Source organism: Eutrigla gurnardus (genome assembly GCF_963514095.1).
Source record: "Eutrigla gurnardus genome assembly, chromosome: 1".
Lineage (NCBI taxonomy): Eukaryota > Metazoa > Chordata > Actinopteri > Perciformes > Triglidae > Eutrigla > Eutrigla gurnardus.
This window is the reverse complement of record NC_139915.1, coordinates 24,210,119-24,227,687: the sequence shown is the minus strand read 5'-3', so window position 1 is coordinate 24,227,687 and position 17,569 is coordinate 24,210,119. Positions and strand designations below refer to the sequence as shown.

General features: G+C 41.4%; 1 protein-coding gene across 1 annotated transcript in view; it reads left to right on the top strand.

Moving 5' to 3' along the window:
• igdcc4 (immunoglobulin superfamily, DCC subclass, member 4) overlaps window positions 1–17,569 on the top strand; it is a 69,372-nt gene that overhangs the window by 11,857 nt on the left and 39,946 nt on the right. Inside the window, exon 2 of the mRNA XM_084035156.1 lies at window positions 14,979–15,293. Within this exon, the coding sequence (XP_083891282.1) occupies window positions 14,979–15,293 (315 nt within the window). The remainder of the gene's footprint in view (window positions 1–14,978; window positions 15,294–17,569) is intronic.

Sequence of the window (17,569 nt, the reverse complement as noted above, 5' to 3'; positions counted from 1 at the left end):
TCCTTGGTCACTGGTCCTCCATTCAGCAGGACTGTTTATGTGTGTAGCGTAATGTTTTCTCCACAGCATACAGAGATAAATCACCACGGTCTGAGCCAATCAGAGGCCGAGTAGGGGCGGGCCTTCATCTCTGATTGGCTCTGACGCCGGTCTCTTCCTCTTGACTTGAGCGTCAAAAATGAAGACACCTGTTGATCGTTTTTTCGGACAGAAAGTTGCTGTGCCCCCTAACACATGTCTGTCCCTCACACTATAAGACACGACATGATGCAGTATGGCCAGAGCCTGGCTGGGAACACTGCTTTTACTGTCGGAGCGTCACCGTTCAGAATCGTTAAAAATGCACCAGAAACACAACCGGTACCAGGACAGGTGCGTGGTGGGTCGAACCGCCCCCCACCCCTTCTTCCTCTCCGTGGTGTCAGGCAGCCACAAACCGGAGCAGTGAGAAGTCAGACATGATTTTAACATTTAACACTGTTTATAATATCACCAAAGATTAACATTTTAAGTTTATTTTTAAACAATTGAGGTTATTTTAATATCTTGTTTGTTGAGATTTAAATAAATTAAAAAAATCCTCATTTATCATTAGCTTTTTTCCCTTTCTTTTTTTCTTATCTTTATTCCTGTTTATAGTCATTGAATGTGTTAACAGTGTATATGGGTACTATATATAATGTTAATTTTTATCCGATTACTCGATTAATCGATGGAATATCGATTACAAAAATATTCAAAGCTGCAGCCCTAGGGCAAATGGCCACCACAGGTTTTTGAATAGTTTAGCGAAGTGAATACTAGGATGACCTTAATTCAAAATGAAAGTATCAATATGAGCAGCATTTGCTCACATGCTCTTGAGGGCGTCCTGTCCAGGGTGTACCCTGCCTTCGCCCAATGACAGCTGGGATCGGCTCCAGCCCCCCCGCGACCCTGTATACAGGATAAGCGGTAGAAAATGGATGGATGGATGGATGGATGGCTCTTGAGGGCAAGCCCATTATTATCACCGCACGGTTGATGTCTTACTTTTTTAGCTTGCTTTCAAATGACCTTAGACTAGCAGCATGTCCTTCTCTGCTCTAGGGAGATTAACATTTAATACATTATATTATTTTCATTATGAAATTGAAAACTACTAGAGGTGTAATGATTCATTCGATGAATCAATGAATCAATTGTCAGTCCTGTCGATTCAACTAAATCTATCTGCTAAAATAAATAAATAGAATGAATCATTTTGGCTTCACCAATAATCGATATAAATGCATTTAATCGTATGAATCGTGATTCTTAATTATGATTAATGTTATAATACTTTTAAGACACTCTCCCCTGCCAGCATGTAGCCTATTGAAAAATGTTAAAAATAACTGAGCATTTCATTTTTGTATTTAGCATCAAATATTATGCAGGACTACTTTTTTATAGAATAAATATGTTGAATAAGTAATTCTGTGGTCTGTTTGTTTTTTCACCTTTCAGAAGAATACAGATAGTCTCACTGGCATTATTGCATGTTTATTTTTATGGATATATAATTTTGGTTACAAGTTACTGAATCGAATCGTGGTTTACAGAATTTAATTAAAAAATGTCCTTGAATTGAATCACCAACTACTGTAATGTTAATCGAATCGCTGTGAAGCCAAAGATTCACACCCCTAAAAACCACAACTTCTTGTTACTGTTTAGGCATAAAGAACACTATTATGTGTTGGGACCTCAGGGTTTGTGTCTATGAAACAATTCATGGATGCAGATTGAATTGTTTCTGAACATTCAGATTGGAGTGCTATCTGTGTGGAAACACAGCCACACAAGTCCCCCATCTACCTGCAGGTCTGTGTCACTGAAAGTGACATGTACCTGTGAACTCCAGATTCCATTCTGATAGGTCAACTGCATTGGAAGTTGGCTTTCTACCAAGCAGCCCAAGTTGGAATCTTTCTCTTTCTACGAAGATGTCGACCTGACCACAGGTCTCGTCTCTCTTCCTACTGGGACCTCAACCTGAACAGAGGTCCGCTCTTCCTCCTGCGACCTCGACCTGAACAGAGGTCTTCTCTTCCTCCTGGGATTTGGACCACAGGTCTCAAGTCCCCAAGCAGTGCCCTCCAAACAACCAACAAGTTGGTTGTTGGAACCTGCTTCTGCAACAAAGACAAGAATTCCTAGTCGAGACGCATCTCACTAGAAATTCCTCCATCCACAACTTCAAGGACAGCAACGTTCCTTCACAGGAACCTGAAGACAGCAGCCTTTCTTCAGAGGAACAACCAACCCTTCTTCAAGGACTGGTAACAATCTGGGCATAGCTTAGGATAGAAACTGAATGTGATGAGATTAAAGTCCCAGTCGGCAAGTCCGGCGGATGATCTGGGCGCTGTTGATTTTTGCAAAACAAACAACAGGCTCTACGTGCACGTAGAGGCACGCTTTCTTTTCTAAAACCGGATGATTTATGTTGTTCTATCGGAGCATAGTGTTGGCTTCAGTGAATATGATCAAAAAAATGTTGCTGACTGGGACTGTTGTTTCCAGTAGTAGTATGTAACCTTCAGTTTTTCCCACAGGAGTTTTGGAGGGCTTGCGATCCTCTAGGGTGGTCCGGGGGCATGCCCCACCAGGAGAACAATTTGAATAGATTTAATTTTAATGCATCAATTTGGTGAATTTTGAGAACTAAAATATGACATATCAATTACTGACCAATTTCTTACAAACTGCTGGTACTGATACAAATGTTGACATACTAATTGGGGTTGAGGAGTTTAAGCATTCAAGAAAAGATGAAAACAAAAATGACTAAAACACAGTGCTGAGCCTTTATACTATTAGTTTATTATGACTATTATTATTATTATTATTAATACTGTTACTTACAAATAAATATTTCCAAATAGTGCTTCGGTAGAAGTGGGTGACTATTCCTCAGCTTTCCTTGGTGTTTTGGTTTTGACATATGCACACGCACTGTCAAACTCGTGCAGCTGAGGGGGGGTAGGTGTGGGAGACGCCATAGCGACGGGGAAATCAGAATGTTGATGAGCCAAACCAGCCGCGAGGATTTCCCCTTATCACAAGCGCTGCTGCCTTCCTGTTTAGGCCCATCATTAGACCATTGAGACATGTTCGACATTGCGGTGCGCCATAGTCTCGTCAATGTGTGGGAAACACTGAACCTTTGTTCAGTTGTTAGTGATCTAGAACAGACAGTTTGCATGATCACTAATCCAACTTTCCTAACAGCTCTACATATTTTACACTTATTATACACATATATAGAAACCTGTTCTCCAGGCAGGGCCACACAGCCTTCCACAAAGAACACCCCCACTCCACATGGCTGACTGGTCGACACCTACAGCCTCCATCTTGTAACACACACACACACACACACACACACACACACACACACACACACACACACACACACACACACACACACACACACACACACACACACACACACTTGTATAGTGTTGTGGAAAAATGAATCTGCCCAATAAAGATCAACAACCAGGATCTGCTTTTTCTCCGAGGTTTATTTCACTAAGTATTCTCATCTGCAGAGGAGGGACTGGTCACCCCTGCCTTCTGATGCAAAGGTCCAGAATCAGCAGGAACGACCCTGAGTCCAACAACAGTCTCCCTTTTAAGGAGGAGGAACCAAAGGACGGATCATGTCCTATCTTACAAAGACAAGATGTACAGGCAAGGTCAAGATTTACAGAACACAGGCGTCATAGTCCTGAAATTATCTTATGTCAATGTGGCACTCATGTTCATATCATCTACAAACAGGCATTCATTTTCGTCATAGCATAACAGTCCGATGAGGAGATGCTGATCGAGTCAGCCTGACAAATATTCTGATTATAAAGTACAAACATCCAAAATTCCCATTACAATAGTATTTAGTTAGATAGGCCACTTAGACTTAGTGTATGTTTATTTGTTTATTGTTAATACTTTTGAACATACTGCTGTGTTTAGTAATGTTGCATAAGACTGAATGATATCAACCTCTTCTCTACAAAGAATTCACAAATCCTTCAACTGTTTGTACTCATATGCTAATAGTTATTAATTATTGGCATTTGAGTACAAACCCCTTTATATGAGCCTGAGTACAGGTCCGGTTATCTTTTCCCTGGTTTCAGGGTGGTGCCCTGTTTGTTATTAATTATATTAATAATCCTATTAATATCAATAATTATATTGATGTTAATAATTATGTATTAATAACCGAATCTGCTCCTGCTACTTCCCCAACATACGCCTTCAATATTCTCAGGTCAGACGTGGTCATCTCAGCAGCTTGCTTCATGCAAAGTTAATATTTCGACTGAACACCCGAGGAACATTAGCTGTAGGAAACTTGCTGAGTTGACCCTGTGCAATGTTAGGCATGGTGGTGGGAGGGACATTTTTTTCTATTTATTCCACATGCTGCACTCGGGTCCTGTGGGGGCAAAGTCCATTCTCCAACTTAAATATCGTGGAGATGTAAAGTTACACAACGGCTTAAATTTTCAGCTTGGCACACTGTCAGAGGAAGATATTTTGGATCTAGTGACTTTAGTGTGTACATTTCAGATTTATTTCCCCACAAAATGCGCAAAGTTAAGTTTGATGCACAATTAAGTCATGGGTGTCACTGACCGCAATAACGCTGAACGGCTTTCTGCAAGACAATAGTACCTGTGCTACATTTAACTGAAATTACTGCAACATTATTAAACCAACTGTTTATTTTATTCAATATTGCTTCAGTTGTGTTTACTTCCATCATGTTGCTATCAAGCTGGGTGTGCAATAGTAACAAATGCTGAAATGTATGTTCATGAGTAATTGATTGTTTGACAAATTACTACCACAAACCTGTGAGATAAAAAGCTCTTACATTTGTGTCATTAAAGGATCTAGAAATGTCTATAGAAAGTGCAGCAAGAGCAACAAGCCACATTCTTATTGCTGCATCTACATCCCATGTTTTTGAGTTAGTCCAATACTCGTCTATTGGCCTCTATTTGGGCCTCCAAATATTGGCTCAGAAATTCAAAGTTTCCTTTAAAGCTTGTTTTTTTGGTTTCTGGCACTAGTTTTCTCCCTGCTGGCTACTTTTTTTCTAACCATCTGATTCTGTTGCACCAGACCATGAGGCATCATTATGCCGGTGGTTACCATTAATTCTACACTTTCACCTTGGTATCAAAATGGCTTCACAAGTAGAAGTAAAGTCAAGTTTTCAGCCATGCATCATGCACATAGAAGGAGTTTTTAGCGGGTCTCAATGTAACGAACCAACTGTGATAGAGCTGCATAGTAGTGAATATGCAGCCCCCTCTGGCAAGTTGAACTTGTTAATCCACTGGAGGAAGATGGAGTCAGTGTTGGTCTCCTCTTGAGGTCCCCTCGTTGACATCCATGTCACCCCCTGAACTCTCCTGTTATCTCTAATGTTTAGAGTGTGTTAAGCTCCTGTTTGTTGTGTCTACACCAGATGGCCAGCTGTTCACCCTCCCGTATAGTGGCAGCTACAGAATATTAAATATTGAATATGTTGGAGGGATGCATGCTGTCTGTGGAACCACTCGCATTAGCCTTGACTGTTACTGCTCATGTGTCTTATATCAGTGTGTAAACGAGTATGTGCCGTCAGTAAAATGTGGAGAAAAAATACATTATACCCACTCTCACCTTCCGCTTCTTCCACTTCCTGTAGGAGATTAAGCTTTCCCGTCCTTAATGACTTCACATAATTGCATTCCCAGTTTAATTGATGTATAAATGATGTACTTATGTAAATTGAACTTTTAATGTCTACATTCTAGTTGTTAGCCTCATTTGAACCCAAGTTATTGCACTCTTTCCGTCCTTCTATGAACATGTATGCTTGGTGTCTTGAGACTTGAAAAAAACAGTGTTTGTCGGACAGCAGTGCCTGTGTGGAATAGCTCATTGCACATTAGGGGTAAATTAAGTGTGTGTTGGGTGAGGTATGTTCACCCCCTGTGTGCCTGCCTGCCTGCTTGTGTGTAAGCGTGGGTGTGTCAGCTGCGATTTGTGAGTGCATCTTGATCCCCTCCCCAGAGAGCCCATGCTAAATTAGGATGCATATTATTTAAAGATGCCCTGGGCTGAGTTTCAGCTGGGTTTATTTGTGCAGTGAATATGTTGATTTTTATGGTGCCCTGTGTGCGTGTGCACCTATTCATGCTGCCAGGGAGGGAATCTTAAATACAGGAGTGTTTGTATGAAGGGAGAGAAAATCTTGAACTTTGTCTGCGATGAATTCAAATGATTTGCTCCCCTGGGGATGTTCAAAGCACTGTGTTGAATTTGTTTTGTTAGGTGTTTTTCAGCACCAGCGCTTAGAAATATCTGAAAATAAAACCTTGTCTAATTTTGCATAATTATAGGCATACTGTAACTTTGGTAAAAGAAAAGAAGATTATTTTTCTTTTATTTGTTAATTTTCTGGATTTTATTGTATTCTAGTATATTATGATTTTATAAATAAACCATTTCCAGGTATTGGACATTCTGAGGGTTGTCTATTTGCTTAAGTAATGTCTTCTTGGCATTCACATGTGGGTCTCAGTGATGGAAACATTACATTTGACTTATTTCAAACATGACAAGAGGTTTTAAAGATCTCTTTCAATGGTACTTGGACGAGGCCGGGTGCTGAAGTTAGAGATTCTTTATTGCAATGTGCTGCTCAACTATCTTGTTATCTCGCCACCTGAATAAGAGCTGTTGCCAAAGTTGTCCATCGCACCAATTCCCAGATTTTTTTTTCCAAAAGTAGTTGAGCATTGAGAGTCGAAGCTTCAACTCAAAGTCTCTTGTGAGTGATTTCTACACTATATTAAAAAATGTCATATGTGAGAATAATCTCAAACCTGCCTTTACCAGCAATGTTACTGCTTTCGTTCACTCTTCAGCCATGTGAATAATACAAAGTACTTTTCAGATGATGCTGGAGCATTTACATTATAGTGAATTCCTCATGGGACCTATAGTAATGTTCTCCTATAGCAACTTCTGTTGCACCTCTGTTGCATACAGAAAGTCTTTGGCACTGCTGCTCTTTGATGCCAGGAGCACAAATAGGTGTTGCTGCTACAATGATGCAATTAAGATGGATGCTGCCATTTTCTTCTGCTGGCTCACAAGGTCATTGGGGTTTTCCGCACACTGTAATTTACAACATTGCTTGATGCGATTGACCTGATGCTCAAAGTGGGGTCACAGCTGCACAGAAAGTTCTATATGATCTTTTATCCCAACAAAACACAACCCTTGGCCTAATCATAACCTCATTTGAATCCTAGCATTTCTTCTATCCATATATATACTCTAATGAACATCATCATCATGTTGAAGCTGTAGCAGTATTTTGTGTAATGAGGTTACCGAACATCAAAGGACGGCGATCAAAAAGCTCCTTTATAGCAGTAGGTTCGTCTCATCACGCCGGTAAGCACGACCTATCTGGCACTTGAATTCATACTTGTTTTCATTACTTTTGTACCACAGTATGGATTTATCTTTGCAGTTGTGTCTGTCTGTGTGTGCTTTTGTGTGAGAAGCAGCGGTCTGGCGGCACTCACTTGTTCAACTAACCTGCATTCACATTCTTTCCATTCCTCCCCCCACTGTCTACTCAGTCACATGAGTGCAGAGGAGTAACGCCGAGGCTGGCAGTGCAGGTGGGAAGACGTGGGTACAGATAGATGAGATCTCGCCACTCTTTAAGTTACAAACACGGAGGTTCAAGTTGGACCGACAATTTTAAGTGCAAGTGCAGCAAGAGATTGTGCTTTAGTCCCCGGATTACGCGTGTTTCATTTAGCCATCATGCAATGCGCACATTTAGGAATCATTCTTACATTCGTGCTGAGTACATTCACCCTTCAGTTCTCATTCAGATAGAGTATATTGCGCAAAGACACAGCACAGCACATCTCTCTCACACCAGTGATGGAAAATGTCATTATTGAGAACCCCGGCGCAAGCGTAATTACATGCGAAGCTCGCTCAATGCAGAGTGTGCCCTTCATCGGTACATGTACCAGCTAGTGTCACATAGCAGTCTCATTTATCATGCCGACCTTGTGCGAGATGCTCAACCCTGACCCTTGCACATGAGGCAATATAATGTACATGTGCCTCGCATCAAAAAAGCCGAGGTGAGTAAGAGGAGAATGCTTTCCATATAATGCCACCTACTATGTCTCATTGTCCTGTGTCTCTCTGTTAGGGGTGGGAATCTCTTGGCATCTCACGATTTGATTCCGATTCCGATGTCAACGATTAGATTCTAAACCCATTATCAATGCATCTCAATCTCAATCTCATCTTTAATTTATGTACAATTCCATGCATGATTTAAAAAAAAAATTCAATCTGAGTTTGCTACTCAGTTTGCTAGTCACTTCCTACTTTTGTGATGATCATTAAAGAAAATCAACAGGGTTCTTCTGTAATATTTTCTTGAAGAAAAGGCTTTCCTTTGTCACTAATAAATATGACTTTCTATGAACACAAAATGCCTGTTACATTCTTGTCTTCATGGAGACCTTAGAGAGTCAGTAAAAGTCCTGTTTGAATAACATTGAAGTTTTAAACGATTAGGTCTGTTGAGTTATCATAACGCTAGCGGCTAACAGCTAAAACCAGTAACATAATGAAGGAGCAGGAGGAGCAGGAGGCAGCTAACGTCATCAATCCTGCCCATCTAAGGTTAAGAGAGCTTAATTAAACAGGATAACAGAAATAATGTGTGTCGGAAAAGTCAACCAGCAGCGAGACAGAACCAGTAGCAGCCTGCTCTAGCAACTATTTGACCAGCAATGAAAATATGGTGCCATGTCACCAGAAATACAGGAAATAAACAGGATTGTAGCTGAATACATACAATATAAATTATATGCAGACACACCCCTAGTTATGTTACCGTGTTTTCTTTTTTTTAACATGGATGAGGACTTTTTAAAAAGTGTTATTGATGTTGTTTGTATAGTTTAATCTCTATTAAAAAAAATTTGGCTTCTTAATTTTTATGAATTTTCTTCCAGTGTTATCGAAAATGGTATTGAGTATCGCATATTTTCCTGGGTATCGACTTTCAAATTCTAGTATCGTGACAACCCTACCTGGCACTTGACATGGCCATGTGGAGGCCCCATGCTGCTGAGAGGCCCTGCATGCAGGAACACCACTCTGTGATTGGAGGAAGCCCGACTGGGATGAATGAGCACTGTACATAAAGCAGGAGGCATGAGGGACTGCGCTGGTACCACCCCCTCTTTCTCGTTCTCTATCCTTCATTCTCTGTTCTGCTCCCTCCCTCCCTCCTATACACACACATTTAGTGGAACACAGGGGCCATGTTTGTCTCACCAAAACCCCTCTTTTTTTCATTTTACACTTTCACACCCATTTGTTGTTCCACTGGTCGTGCGAAGAGAGTCACATGTATGTTCGTGATGGTGGTAAATCTAACTGTGGTACATTACTGTCTGGAAAACATTCAACTTTTCTCAAACTTTTCTTCTGAGATGTTTGACAGTAGGGCTATTGTACATTTAAGTAGAGCGTGACAGGTGCAAAGGCAGGTTGACAAATCATTACACAAGTTTGGGTGCCACGTAGAGCTTAAAAAATGTAATGAGTCATTTTTAAAGCAAAAATGCTCCACATACTACTGGTTCCATCTTCTCAAATGTGCATTTTGATAGTAATGTTAAACATCTTTGTTTTTCTTTTACTGGTGGGACAAACATTTTGAATATGTCAAGTTACTAAGGAAGAGGTGACAGCATTTGTTTTTACAATATTTTGTAGCCCTATACACAGACGTAGAACGAATTGATTAATTTAATCAACTAAATCTCATACTCATTAATAGTGAAAATGATATCTTATTTTTCATTTTAAATGTGCTGAATTTGAAATTCAGTGCATATTCTAGTGCCTCGTCACATCACGGCAACAGCTGAGCCAGTGGCTTGTGGCTAACAGTGCTTAAGGTGCTAACAGTGCAAACAATGGCATCGGTGCTGGTGTTAAACTTGGGGGCGTGGCTGGAAAGGGTGGGTTTTCACTTCTGCATTCAGAACTGCATCATCAGCTGTAACCCCCCTATGAGGGGCGTCCAGAATGGCAACCGGGAGGTAGCCAATGGGCTCACATGCATGTAAACATTGCACAGAGAAGCTCGGTTATACAAACAAACTCTGCTCAGATAGACATTACACACTATCCTTACATTGCAAATACTGGTTTGATTATATATTAAGAACATCGTACAGAGAACCTTTGAATATATCAATAATGTGCTTATGGGAGGTAATTAGATGACAATCATTTGGATTTGTTTATTTGTGAAGTTCAAGTAATGATTTCCAATGTGCCACTTGATCGGGCGGCGCACAACATGAATAATGAACTGAGAAAGATACTTGAAACCGTTTCCCGTCGCTGAAAAAAAAGTTGTTAATAATGCAACATCTATTAATATTACATCCCTGTCAGTATGTGTAAAATCAGTCAAGTCTCCGATGCACAGAGTCAGAGTGAGTCTTTGATTCATTGTATCAGCTTTCTGACAGTGAGAGTGAGTGTGTGTGTGTGTGTGTGTGTGTGTGTCTGTGTTTGTGGTTAAAATGACAGGGTGTGAGAAGAACCCTGCTGTATCGTCATGGGAGGAAACACAGCTTGAGTGGTTAACACCTGACACGGCAGCTGTTCAGATTGCTGAGTGACTCACAGCCTTTGCTGTGGATTCAGTGAAATGTTGAGCCCTGTGTATAAAGCATTGCTTAACTAGTAAACAGAGAGATTTATTTGCCTTCAAAACGATTTAAAGACATTTTTACGTAATCACGGAAAGGAGAGTCCGCGAAGTGCCGCAATCGCACCTGTATATAAAGAACCATGGTTTGCGGTGTAGCAAGGTAACATTTTTTACATAGAAAGCCAGAGTTGAAGCCTCCTTGATAAAGTCGTTAATATTTATATAGTAATCAGGCGCGTCTGTCGCTGATTGTTTCTTGTTGTTGCACAGGTTTTTTTACTACCTGCATACCGAAACCTGAGAGCATCCATCTCCCTGCAGGGTTTATTGCGAGCTGCTTTCCTGCTCACATCAACAAAACTGTGGCTTCAAAATATCGATTTATTCACACACCGGATTGTTTTTGGCAACAAAGCATGCGTAAGTGCCCAGGCTATTGTTTTACTTTGTTGTTATCGATGCAAGGTTATTCAGTTGGCAAACAGAGGCTGCGCTGAAACAACAGATGAGCATTAGCTGAGCTTGCCTTGACTTGAGGTTTGGTTTGTGGCAGTAGTGATGCTCTACAATGCTATAACAGGGGTTTTGTCCAGTTTAGCTCAAAACGAAGGCCGAGTTCAAAAATGGGTGGTGGTCCATACGAGGGAGAAGTAAGGAAGGGGCCAATCGACCCCCTGATCTGGTGTTGTGGCTGGTGTGCGATTCCATAGCAAGGTGGCCTCTAGTTGTTTCTCTTTCCCTCTTTTTCTTCTTTTGTCTGTCATGCTCTATTTCATCCTCTCCCTTTTGTAAAACACCGTCCTCTCTCTACTTAGTGGAGCCTAAGCTATGAACCTCTTGGCACGGTGCCATCACAATCCATTCACTGGAGCTCAGTGAGACGGCACAGACGCTTCTATCCCAGAGTGCAGCCTGTCGTTTCCAGCAGATCCCATTTTTACAGTAAAATGGCAAAATGGCCACTTCACAGTCCCCCCCCTCATCTCCTCCTCCTCCTCCTTACCACATGTTGTCCTGATGAGACACTGACTTGTGGGCGTGCATATGTCTGTGTGTTGTAATAGGCGTGTGGGTAGAGATCAGTGTCTCAGTATCACGTTTTTTATTCCCAGATGAAATCGCCACTACTTGAAATATAATACACTCACCATCATTTTTTGAACGATAACAGGTCGTGCTAGTCCTGTTTCAGGACTTAACTGTTATGTTCCAGTGACCCTTTATGGTTGGACACTCGTTTTATGTCATCTTAATATGTAATTCGTTTGACGCTGTTAGTATGTCCAAACCTAAAAGATAATTTGCATTTCCCTGCCTTTCCCCCCTATTTTGCACGTTGCTCATCCCAACCACTCCAGTTTCGTGAGGTGTAATGGCTTCCATATCCAACGCAGAATGATCCCCACCTCTTGCCAAGTGAAACCATTGGCACCGAGCTGGGAAACGGCTGCTAACGTTTTAATGACTTAATGAGGCCTAATTAGTTGAAATGGGACTGAGGAAGAGAGGAGCCAGAGAGGTGATGTTTGTCAGTGTGTGTTGGCAAGCTTGTACAGCAGTTGTTTCTGTTCCTACCAAGATGGGAAGTGTTGTTTTTAGCGTTCTTTGCACGTGTATCTCTGTTCGTATGGGTTTTGGGTACATGTGTGCATATGCATGTTTTTGTTGTCTCCATGGCGTGTGTGTGTGTCTGTGTGCGCCAGAGTGCTGTGCAGCGTTTCTCAGCATTACCCAGGCTCTTCATCAGGGAGTGATGGTGGGGGGTCAGGCCTCATTTAATCAAGAAAAAAATTCCATCTCCCATTAACTTAATTAATCCGGCGCTGGAGAAAGAGAAGCTGAAAGAAACTTGCCTGTGTGTGTGTGTGTGTGTGTGTGTGTGTGTGTGTGTATGTGTACGTGTGTGTGCGTGCTAATGTATGTGTATGTGAGAAAATAGTTTCTAAACTGGATTAATGAAGAGGTTTGTCAAATGAACTGTGGAAGGGAACTTTAAATTAAATTACTTGTATGTACAAATGTCTTCATGAAAAAGACATTTGAAGTCATTTAACCTTAATTTATTTGCCAGCTAGAGAGTGATGCAGGGATGACGTATTGTTTTCTGGCCAACCCTGGCAAGTTGGCATCGCACTGGTTCCCTTGACATAAAGTTAATGGGGTTTTATCATTGGATTTTGGATTAATAAAAAAACGTCACTTTTATGATATTTGAAGTGCAAATGCAATCACCAGAGGTGAAAAACTAACGTTAGGCTGTAAATGAACTCCACCACCGTCGCATGCATGTGAGTCTACAACGAGGCTGTAAATGTGGACTAGTGTAACGAAACACAATTCTGAAACTGAGACTGGAAAAGAGTAAATAATGTCTGACTAAATTATTTATTTCTTCCAACTGCATTGTAGGAAACCATATAATTCATATAAACTAGTAAGTAACGTGGATATGTGAAAGAAGCGAGAGGTTAATGTTGGGGTTTCCCTCCACATTCACAGGGACTACTTCCGTCTGACAGAGGGGTGACTGGCCACAGTCCAGACATCACTGTCAGTGTAAACGTACATGTTCAGTTGAATTATCTGCTGACTCTGCAGTAATCGCGGCTTCACTTACGAACACAACACATAAATCAGCCGCCATGTTTGTTTATAGAGTAGGTGGGGCAGCAAGAATACATGGGATGTTTTGTCACAATTGCTACTTACTGTACTGTACCTAAGTGTTTGATAATGAATAATGTGTGCGTGTGTGTGTGTGTGTGTGTGTGTGTGTGTGTAGTCCACTTAATATAGTGCAACCTAGAGCTGCTATTTACCCTTATGGCCTCACCTTATTTGTATAATGCTGTCCAGCATGTTAATCTATAATTACTGCAGACCTGTCAGTCAAGGTTTGAAGTTATCAGCTCTTTTCATCCACCATCGCAGATTCCCTTTTGATCTTTCTTCTTTTTTCATTAATTCTCTTTTCTCCTAAGATCTTTTCACTATTTTTTTTACCATGATTCCACCCATCTTGCTCTTCAAAGAACTGAAATAAAAACAGAAATAATACCAGCTGTGTTGGTGAGATATAGTAATAGAAAGATGGGAGAAAACTACAGGTAGTGTGCTAAAAATGCACAGCATAACCATTAATGCATTCATGAATTTTTAGCTAGGTAAAATTGCTCCGGTTAAACAACAACATCTCCTTTTAAGTGCAGTTTATGTAGCACTCTGCCGCTCATCTCACACCAACTCATCAACGTCTCACTCCAGAACCACCCCCCTCACAGACTTGAATGTCCTGCTGCTGACATACGAATCCCTTCATGCTGCTGCTCCCATTTCATTTTCAGAGCTCCTCTTCCTCTTCATCTGTCCCCAAAACAACCTGCCTCTTGAACGCACTAGCACCTATCCATCGTTGCTGCCAACACTATTGATTCTTTTGAAGTCGAAGCTATAAAATGACAAATTGTCAAATGCTGCAATTGATAACGTATGTCAAATGAGCCAAAGGTGACAAATGATGCAGATGTGTGAATAATTGGATCAACAAGGAAGAAAATTGCAATATTTGATTTATAGTTTAGCATTCATAGTGTTTCCAGAGTATAAAGGGCCCTATAGAGGGGTTGCAATCAGTCCAATCCTACAATGTTTTTGACCATTCTTGACCATGTTATTGATCCTCCGCCAGGCCAGATATTAGATACCCCTGAGAAATGCAAAGAATGCTCTCCTTTGTAAATAATATGGTCTTATGATATTTTCGTTTTACTGTGTGTCATTATGTAGTTAGGCTTTGCCTTTATTCTCTTTTGTGTTTTAACCACTTTTTACTGTGTTTATTCATATTCTGCACTGTATACTGACAATTGCATTGGGAAATGTAAGGACGTGTTTTTTGGATTAAAGATGAACGTAACCTTGGGCTGAACGGTGGTGTATTGGGTAGCACTGTCGCCTCACAGCGAGAGGGTCCCGGGTTCGATTCCCGGGTTCGATTCCCGGGTCGGGTTCGGGTTCCTTCTGTGTAGAGTTTGCATGTTCTCCCTGTGTAAGCGTGGGTTCTCTCTGGGTTTTCTGGCAGGATGGATGGATGGATGAACTTAACCTATATGATTGTAGCTACAACATGGCTAACAAACTCTTCTGTTTTTTTCCCACACAGAAAAGCCTGTTTCAGTGGAGCTGAGCTGTGGGGCTGGGCCCAGCCATGTAGTGTTGGAGCCAGGTTTGCCCCTCTTGCTGGACTGCAACCTCGGGGCCAGCGATACACCTTTCAATATCACCTGGCTTCAGGATGGCCAGCCTCTGCCTCTGGAGGGGGGCGACCTCCTGCATTATCTGGCCAACGGATCCCTCCTCTTGCTGCCGACCTCTGCGGACGACCAGTCTCCCCAGAGCGTGGAGGGAGGCTACAGCTGTGTGAGTGCCAGCGCCCTCGGAGCCCTAACCAGCAGGACTGTAAATGTTCTTCTAGCAAGTAGGTATTCAGCAGATACATTTGCAAGTCCTGCAGGGCTCTTGCATGCTCATGCCCAAGCTTGGCGCTTGTTTTGATTAGTGGAAATTAATGCAAATCAAATCAAAGCTTGTTAGCTGCAAATGTCGTGTCCCAGATTAGATGGAAGCTCAAAATGTTTTCATATGAGTTGTTTATTCAGCTTTTTCTGTAGTTCTGTTGAAGTGGTGATTTGTTCTGCTTGTATCCTGCCTTTCACCCAATGAATATGGGGAGAGGCTCCACTGCAAGAAAGCTCAGGGACAGATGGATGGAAAGTTGAACAAACAGAGCTGCTTTCACAAATAATTGAATAGGTGGAGGAGAACTGAAACTTTCAGTAAATTAATCTGTTAGTTCATCGAAAATGAATCCACAACGATTCCAATAGTAGTTGAATAATTTTAGCCATTTTTTTAAAGTTAAAAATGCCCCAAATTGAATGTTTCCAGTTTTTTAAATTTTGAAATAACTGTGTTGTCTTCTGTGATAGCAAATTGCATAACTTTGGTTCTTGGTTGTGCAAAACAAGATATAGGGAGACATCACGTTGGGCTCTAGGACATTGTAATGTTTCACTTTTTTTTTTACCATTTTATTGAAATCATCATGGAAGCTACAAAAATGATGTTCATTAGGTAAGATGACAGCACGAAAAAATTACAAAAAAGAGGAGGTAGCATTATACACTATAGTAACTTTATTGTCATTGTTGGTTTGCATGTGACGGGGCAGTCAAAATGCTTGACATTGCAGGAAGAGGTTCGATTCATCCATCCATTTAAAGCATTCAGTTGGAAACACACACACACACACACACACACACAAATTCTGTGTTTTCCATTTTCATTTTTCTAAATTCTGTTTTAAATTAGGGCCCTACAAGTGTCCTGTACATTTTTAAACAACAGTCTGTTAAAGGCGGGTCCACACCACACCGACTGCCCGACTCGCGTCGGTAAATGAAGTCGGGCTACTTAATATGGCCGACTCGAATGGCGGATTACACATTTGAATCGGCTGTAATGAACGCCGACGTGGGCCGATTCGAGCGACCACACCAAGGAGACTCATGTCACGGATGCCGACTCTCTCAAAGACGCCGATTTTCGGTCCGGTGTGGACCCGCCTTAAAAGGCCTAGAATAAAGGAGGATGAAAGAAATGAAAAGGGAGATGCGGTGTGAGCTGTAGCTTTTTAATCGCCCCCCCCCCCCCCCCCCCCCCTCCACGGAAGCCTCTTTCACTCACACTCTTCAGTGGAAGTCTTTATTTAGTCATTAGCTTTGTGTAAAATGAGACAGTATCTTTTGTGAGTGCTTCTGCTTTTGTCAGCTGTCACATGCCTATTTATGAGGATCTCTTGTTTGAGGGACAATAAGGAGTAAAGGAGGGGAGCAGGAGGGAGGGGGCTGTGGGATGAATGGTGAGACGGCGGAAAAAGGCTGCAGAGAGTTTGTGGTAATGGTGAAAGGAAAAGCTTCAGCGACCATTAAGACTGACCTTCAGTGTGTGTGCGTGTGTGTGTGTATGCATGTGTGCATGGTGTTAGAATGAAATCAGTGGCGAGAGAGACGATGAGATAGATGGCCAGCTTGCAGGAGGTCGAAGCCAAACTGGCGTTGACATTGAGCGGACATTCTCGCTTCCTACTGCGTTTTCCAGCAGAAGTGACCGAAGAGAGAATGTAGCAGAGATCACATCTGTGAAAACACATTACGAAACCCACCTGCTCCAGTTTCCCCTGTCACAGTTAGTATGTGATGCATGTGGGCCTCGTCTGAAAGTATGTGGACTTGTTGTAAAACGTAGAGACACAGTGAAAGAGGCAGGCTCCCTGTCTATAAACAGATACAAACAGTGTTTGTCAATCTCTAACACACTTTTGTCTCTGTGCAATGCCAAAGGATGCATGTTTGCACGTTATATTCCCCCAAAAACATCCACTGGTTAGTGATGATGCAGAAAAAAAGACACATTTAATGTTAATTAGACCATTTAACCATTCTCAATATGAGACTGTTGAGGTGAATGTCAATATTTCCTGATTCCCACCAACCATTGCAACTTATTACAGTCAAATAGCTGATGTCTTAATCATAAATAAGTGTGCTCTGTCCTCCATATAAACAAGCTGTATTTTTCTCTTCATTCACAAAGGGGATTATTATTTCTTTATTTATGTCAATCTCCTGGGATGGATATTTTGGACATGCATTTTGGTGATTTCATTACAATGTACCTCTTTACTCAACTCTA